This window comes from Sapajus apella, unplaced genomic scaffold (genome assembly GCF_009761245.1).
Source record: "Sapajus apella isolate SASKATOON/1434 unplaced genomic scaffold, GSC_monkey_1.0 scaffold2754, whole genome shotgun sequence".
Classification (NCBI taxonomy): Eukaryota; Metazoa; Chordata; class Mammalia; order Primates; family Cebidae; genus Sapajus; species Sapajus apella.
In genome coordinates this window covers 1,452-8,731 of record NW_022439680.1, presented here as the reverse complement: position 1 = coordinate 8,731, position 7,280 = coordinate 1,452, and the positions used below count along the sequence as shown (strand labels likewise).

At 51.8% G+C, this 7,280-nt stretch overlaps 1 protein-coding gene across 1 annotated transcript in view; it reads left to right on the top strand.

The window, feature by feature from the left end:
- The first annotated feature begins 563 nt into the window (after positions 1 to 563).
- CSF2RA (colony stimulating factor 2 receptor subunit alpha) overlaps positions 564 to 7,280 on the top strand; it is an 8,082-nt gene continuing 1,365 nt past the window's right edge. The window contains exons 1-6 of the mRNA XM_032273323.1: positions 564 to 998; positions 2,037 to 2,179; positions 3,817 to 3,940; positions 4,512 to 4,641; positions 5,806 to 5,978; positions 7,019 to 7,152. Coding sequence (XP_032129214.1) covers positions 920 to 998; positions 2,037 to 2,179; positions 3,817 to 3,940; positions 4,512 to 4,641; positions 5,806 to 5,978; positions 7,019 to 7,152 — 783 coding nt within the window. The 5' untranslated portion in view covers positions 564 to 919. The remainder of the gene's footprint in view (positions 999 to 2,036; positions 2,180 to 3,816; positions 3,941 to 4,511; positions 4,642 to 5,805; positions 5,979 to 7,018; positions 7,153 to 7,280) is intronic.

Below are 7,280 nucleotides of genomic sequence, written 5' to 3'. Positions count from 1 at the left end.
GAAACCCCGTCTCTACTAAAAATACAAAACGTTAGCCAGGCGTGGTGGACACCTGGGATCCCAGCTACTCGGGAGGCTGAGGCAGGAGAATCACTTGAACCCGGGAGGCGGAGGTTGCGGTGAGCCGGGATCTCACCACTGCACTCCAGCCTGGGCGACAAGAGTGAAACTCTAACTAACTCAAAAAAAAAAAAAAGAAAAAAGTGTAATTATGTGAATTCGCCATTTGTACGAGCATCCAAAGTAGGTTTTCCTCCTCCTCCTCTTTCTCCTCCTTGGGGTCATTATTCTGTCTTCCACATGGGGGTCAGGACGTGGACGTCTTTGGGGTCATTATTCTGTCTCGCGCATGAGGATTCGGGTGTGGACATCTTTGGGGTCATTATTCTGTCTCCTACATGGGGATTAGGATGTGGACATTTTGGGGCCATTATTCCATCTCCCACATGGGGATCAGGACGTGGACATCTTTGGGGTCATTATTCTGTCTCCTACATGGGGATTAGGATGTGGACATCTTTGGGGCCATTATTCTGTCTCCCACGTGCGGATTAGGACGTGGACATCTTTGGGGTCATTTTTCTGTCTCCCACATAGGATTAGGATGAGGACATCTTTGGGGTCATTATTCTGTCTCCCACATGGGATTAGGATGAGGACATCTTTGGGGCCATTACTCTGTCTCCCTCATGGGGATTAGGGTGTGGACATCTTTGGGGCCATTATTCTGTCTCCACATGACGATTAGGATGTGGGCATCTTTGGGACCATTATTCTGTCACCCACATGGGATTAGGACGTGTGCATCTTTGGGACGTCCCCTGGGACGCCCTGCCAGGAGTGCTCTGGCTAAACCCGCTCCTCACCGTGTGACACTTTCTGTCCTGCAGCCCCTCTGCAGCTCTCCTCTCTGGTCAGCATGAAGTCCCTCCTGGTGACAGCCGTTCTCCTCTCTGGGTTGCTGCGTGCTGCAGCCCTCCTGACCGCAGGGGACTCGGGTAAGTATGGAAGCCTGGCTGCACCTCCTCTGTGGCTCCGGCCGAGATGTCTGGTGTCTGGAGACCTACCTGGATACCTGCGTGCATTTGCATTCATGTATAATGTTGGTTAGGGACCCCGTAGGCACCAGCCCACCCCCCAGGATGTGAGAGCTTCACTGGCCTCACCTGCTTCCCTGTGTTCATGCCCATCCACCCATTCTACAGATGACAAAACAAAGGCTCAGAGGCCTCCACGGTTTAACCCAGCGACCATCCAGGTGGTCGTGGAGCCACGATCAGGACTCAGCTGTGCACGGTGACAGAGGGGTTCTTCCTTCTTCCTTCTCTTCCTCCCTCCCTCCCTCCTTCCTTCCATCCACGTCTCCCTCCAGATGTATTTCTTTTTCTTTGTTCCTTCCTTCGTTTCTTCATTTCTTTCTTTTTCTTTCTTTCCTTCTTTCCTTTCTTCTATTTTTTCTTCCCTTTTTCCTCCTTCCTTCTCTTTTTTCCTTTCATTGTCTCCTTCCCTCCTTCTTTCCTTCTTTCCTTCCTTCCTTCCTTCCTTTCTTCTTCCCTTTCTTCCTTCTTTCCTTCTTTTCTTCCTTCCTTCCTTCCATCCTTCCTCGCTTCCTTCTTTCCTTACTTCCTTCTTTCCTTCCTTCCTTTCTTCTGCTTTTCCTTCCTTCCCTCCTTCCTTCCTTTTTTTTTCTTTCCATTGTTTTCTTCCTCCCTCTCTCCCTTCCTTCCTTCTTTCCCTCCGTTTTTCCGTCCTTTCTTCCCTCATTCCATCCCTCCTTCCTTCTCTCTTTTTTCCTTTCATTGTCTCCTTCTCTCCTTCTTTCTTTCCTTCCTTCCTTCCTTCCTTTCTTCTTCCGTTTCTTCCTTCTTTCCTTCTTTTCTTCCTTCCTTCCATCCTTCCTTGCTTCCTTCTTTCCTTCCTTCTTTCCTTCCTTCCTTTCTTCTGAAACTCCGTCTCATTAAAAAAAAAAAAAGAAAGAAAAGAAAAGAAAAAACAGGAAAAGAGGAAATTCTGAGTCCGCTGGCCCTTTCTTGCAGGTGGACCAACTGCGGCCCCAGCCTCCAGCCTCAACCTCACGTTCAACTCCAGGACAATGAAATTAAGCTGGAACTGCAAAGAAAACACCAGCCTGAGCAGGTGTATCTTAATACACAAGAAGGACGGACCCATCGAATACAGGGTGAGACGGACGTAGCATTCGCCGAGTTAGAAGCCACAGGGCCAGCTGGCTGGGCACCGCGGCTCACGCCTGTCATCCCAGCACTTTGGGAGACTGAGGCGGGTGATTGATCTGGGGTTAGGAGTTCGAGACCAGCCAGGCCAACATGGTGAAACCCCATCTTTATTAAAAATGCAAAAAATTAGCTGGGTGTGGTGGCGTGCACCTGTCATCCCAGCTACTCGGGAGGCTGAGGCAGGAGAATCGCTTGAACCCGGGAGGCGGAGGTTGCACTGAGCTGAGATGGAGTCACTGAACTCCGGCCTGGGCGACAGACCAAGACTATGTGTTAAAACATAAAAATTAAAAAGAAAAAAGAAAAAAAAAAGTAGGCAGACCAGCCTGACCAACGTGGCGAAACCCCGTCTCTACTAAAAATACAAAAATTACCTGCCATGCTGGCAGGTGCCTGTAGTCCGAGCTACTCAGGAGGCTGAGGAGGGGAATCGCTTGAACCCGGGAGGCGGAGGTTGCGGTGAGCCGAGATCACACCACGGCACTCCAGCCTGGGTGACAAGAGCAAAATTCACTTTCAAAAACGAAAAACAAACACAAAAAAAACACACAAAACAAACAAAGAAGTGCGGGGTGGGGGAAGGGACGCAAACACAAGTGTGGTATTTGGCATAATTTTGTGCCCAGGACCTCACAGGGACCAGGGAAGTCCTTCTGCCTTCTGTCCGTGATGTGTCTGGGCCTGTGGATAGTTTTTTTTGTTGGTTTTTTTTTTTTTTTTTTTTTGTTGTTGTTGTTGTTGTTGTTGTTTTTGAGACGGAGTTTCACTCATGTTACCCAGGCTGGAGTGCAATGGTGCGATCTCGGCTCACCGCAACCTCCGCCTCCTGGGTTCAGGCAATTCTCCTGCCTCAGCCTCCTGAGTAGCTGGGATTACAGGCACGCACCACCATGCCCAGCTAATTTTTTGTATTTTTAGTAGAGACGGGGTTTCACCATGTTGACCAGGATGGTCTCGATCTCTTGACCTCGTGATCCACCCACCTCGGCCTCCCAAAGTGCTGGGATGACAGGCGTGAGCCACCGCGCCCGGCTTAGTTTTTTTTTTTATTTTGAGACGGAGTCTCACAGTGTCACCCAGGCTGGAGTGCAGTAGTGTGATCTCAGCTCACTGCAACCTCTGCCTCCCGGGTTCAAGCGATTCTCCTGCCTCGGCCTCTGGGATTACAGGTACCTGCGCCCTCCGGAGTAGCTGGGATTACAGGTACCCGCCACCATGCCAGGCTAATTTTAATATTTGTAGTAGAGACGGGATTTCACCTTGTTGGCCAGGCTGGTCTTGAACTCCTGACCTCTGGTGATCCACCTGCTTCGGCCCCCCCAAAGTGCTGGGGTGACAGTTATAAAGTACCCCACCCTGCGTCACTCTGATCTTCTAAACACTGCTCGATTATGACATTCATTTTCCACCTGCCAGCTGGTATTTGGGGTATCCACTCAGAGTCCTCGGAGGAGGCGTAGGGGGACGATCTCACTGAGGGAGGCAGGTGGGCGTCTCCGGGTTTGGATAGACCAACACCACGCAGAGCAGAGGAGAGGCAAATTCCTCTCCTGATCTGCTCTGACACGCTCCAACTTCTCAGCTCAGGAAGAAAGAATGTTGGTGCACGTTTCGTGAGGTCACGCTACATGGAGGAGTCACTTTCGAGGTTCACGTGCAGACCAGCCAAGGAGTGTTTCAAGAAACAATGCCTTATCCGAACCCCGGTAAGAAAGACACCGCAGGGATCTCTTCACAGCCCTCCCCCACCATTTGAAGCCGCACCCAAGAGCATCAAACTCAACCCCATTTAACTTCCTTTTTTCTTCTTTTGAGCTGGAGTCTGGCTCTGTCCACCAGGCCGGAGGGCAGTGGCGTGATCTGGGCTCACTGCAACCTCCACCTCCTGGGGACAAGTGATTCTCCTGCCTCAGCCTCCCGAGTAGCTAAGATTACAGGTGCCCGCCACCACGCCAGGCTAATTTTTTGTATTTTGGGTAGAGAGAGGGTTCCTCCATGTTGTCAGGCTGGTGTGGAACTCCCGACCTCAAGTGGTCGACCCACCTCGGCCTCCCAAAGTGCTGGGATTTCAGGTGTGAGCCCCAGCGCCCGGCCAATTTTTTCTGCTTTTAGTAGAGACGGGGTTTCACCATGTTGGCCAGGCTGGTCTCGAACTCCTGACCTCAGGTGATGTGTCCATCTCGGCCTCCCAAAGCGCTGGGGTGACAGGCGTGAGCCGTCGCTCCTGACCCCGTTTAACTTTTGAGTGAAAAGTGTTTTGTTTCTGCCCCTCCCCAGGCAGACAGGGTTCCGCTGCCCGGAATTTCTCCTGCATCATCTACAACGCGGATTTCATGAACTGTAGCTGGGCACGGGGTCCGAACGCCCCCCGCGATGTCCAGTATTTTTTGTCCGTACAAGACTCAAAGTAAGTGTTCACTTTTTGTGAAGAATTATGAGGAAGGCAGGCATGGGGGAAAATGCTTCTGTTCATTTTTTTTCTCTTTTTCTTTCTTTGACGCAGAGTCTCGCTCTGTCACCCAGGCTGGAGTGCCGTGGCGTGATCTCCGCTCACCGCAACCTCCGCCTCCCGGGTTCAAGCGATTCTCCTGCCTCAGCCTCCCGAGTAGCTGGGATGACAGGTGCCCACCAGCACGCCCAGCTAATTTTTTTTTTTTTTTTTGCAAAGCATTCAAAATATTTAATGAAATGAGATACAAAATCCTGTCTCTGCTGACAATACCTTTGCACCGGTGGCTCACGCCTGTCATCCCAGCGCTGTGGGAGGCCGAGGCGGGTGGATCACGAGGTCAAGAGATCGAGACCATCCTGGTCAACATGGTGAAACCCCGTCTCTACTAAAACTACAAAAAATTAGCTGGGCATGATGGTGCGTGCCTGTAATCCCAGCTACTCAGGAGGCTGAGGCAGGAGAATTGCCTGAACCCGGGAGGCGGAGGTTGCGGTGAGCCGAGATCGCGCCATTGCACTCCAGCCTGGGTAACAAGAGTGAAACTCCGTCTCAAAAACAAACAAACAAACAAACAACAAAACAACAATATATGTATATGTATATATATATATATATGATCAAAGAGTAAACAGGAATCTGTCTGACAAACAAAAAACGGATTTTAAGAGAGGATTCTGAGGGATCTTTCTTGCATTTTAAATTTCTACATTGTTAATAAAGTATCGTTTGTACAGTAAACCCTCATCTTTTAAAACTGTTGTTTCAGGTAGATGAACCCTGCGTTTTCTCTGTTTTATTTTTGTTTATCGCATTTTAGGTTTTGCGGTGCATGTGTAATTTGCCTATTTTTAGTAGAGACGGGGTTTCACCATCTTGGCCAGGCGGGTCTCGAACTCCTGACCTCGTGGTTCAACCGCCTCGGCCTCTTAAAAAGTGCGGAGGTTACAAGTGTGAGCCACCACGCCTGGCCTGTTTTTTTGTTTTGTGTGTTTGTTTTCTGTTTGCGTTTTGTGGGTTTTTTGGTTTTTTTTTTTTTTTTTGTGGTTTTGCTTTGAGGGTTTGTGTTTTTGTTCTGTTTGATTTTCCTCACTGCTGTCTGAACGCTTTCTAATCCTTCAGGGGAAGGAGGGAGATTCGGTGTCCTTATTACACGCAGGACTTGGGAACCCACGTGGGGTGTCACCTGAACAACCTCACGGGATTATCCTCACGCAATTACTTCCTGGTTACCGGAACCAGCCGAGAAGGCGAGGTCCAGTTCTTCGATTCACTTTTGGACACGAATAAAATAGGTGAGAATAACTCGCTTGCAAAAATGCTGAGCAACAAGAAAGAAAGAGACAGAAAAAAGAGAATGAAACATACGATTTCCTGTTGTTTACGGGTGAGGTGGAATTTGCCTTAAAATCTGTGTCGCTTTAAAATAAAAAAGGGAAAAACAAACAAAAATCTGTGTAACTGGCCGGGCGCGCTGGCTCACGCCCGTCATCCCAGCGCTGTGGGAGGCCGAGGCGGGCGGATCACCTGAGGTTGGGAGTTCGAGACCAGCCTGGCCAACGTGGAGATACCAAGTCTGTAATAAAAATACAAAATTAGCCCGGCGTGGTGGCGGGCGCCTGTGATCCCGCCTGTTTGAGAGGCCGAGGCAGGAGAACCGCTTGAATCTGAGAGGTGGGGGTTGCAGTGAGACAAGATCACCCCACTGTCCGCCTCCGTCCCTCCCTGTCTCCCCTCATTTCTTCCTCCCGTTCCTTCTCCTTCCCTCCATTCCTCCTCCCTCCGTCTTGCACTTCCTTCCTTCCTTCCTCACCAGCACCTTCCCCATGCCCAGGCCCGGCTCCGGGCTGGCGTGTTGGAGTCAGCCCCCCACACCCACACTCTGTCCACTTCCCAAGCCCGCCGCACCCCACCACGGCCTCTTTCATCCCCTGGACACCCCGACCTCTTCAGGCCCGGACACGCCCCCAGCCCGTCCCCAGCTCCCTCCCGGGACCCTGCACCTGTGGGCATCTCTGCTGTGCCTGGCACCTGCCGGGCCGTCCTGCCCGGCTCCCACAGCCTCCCGTTCCGTGGCTGTTCACGAACGATTCGCCTCCGGGTTTCAAGCCATTCTCCTGCCTCACCCTCCCAAGTAGCTAAACTTTTGTATTTTTAGTAGACACGGGGTTTCACCGTGTTGGCCAGGCTGGTCTCGAACTCCTGACCTCAGGGGATCCGCCCGCCTCGGCCTCCCCAAGAGCTGGGGTCACAGGCATGAGCCACTTTGTCTGGGAGGGAGGGGGCGGTCGTGCGGGCCCCGGGTTCACGGGTGAGTCCGGCACCCTCGTTACAGAACGCTTCGACCCGCCCAGCAACGTCACGGTGACCTGCAACAAGACGCAGTGTGTCGTGCGGTGGAGACAGCCCAGGACACACCAGCGCCTGCACCACCAGGAGCTCAGCTACCAGCTGCACGTGTGCAGAGAGGTGGGTGCCAGCACCTGGGGCCCGAGTGTAGACAGGAGAGGACCCTGCCTCGCCTCCACCTGCACCCAGTGTAGACAGACAGGACCCTGCCCCACCTCCACCTGCACCCAGTGGAGACAGAGGGGACC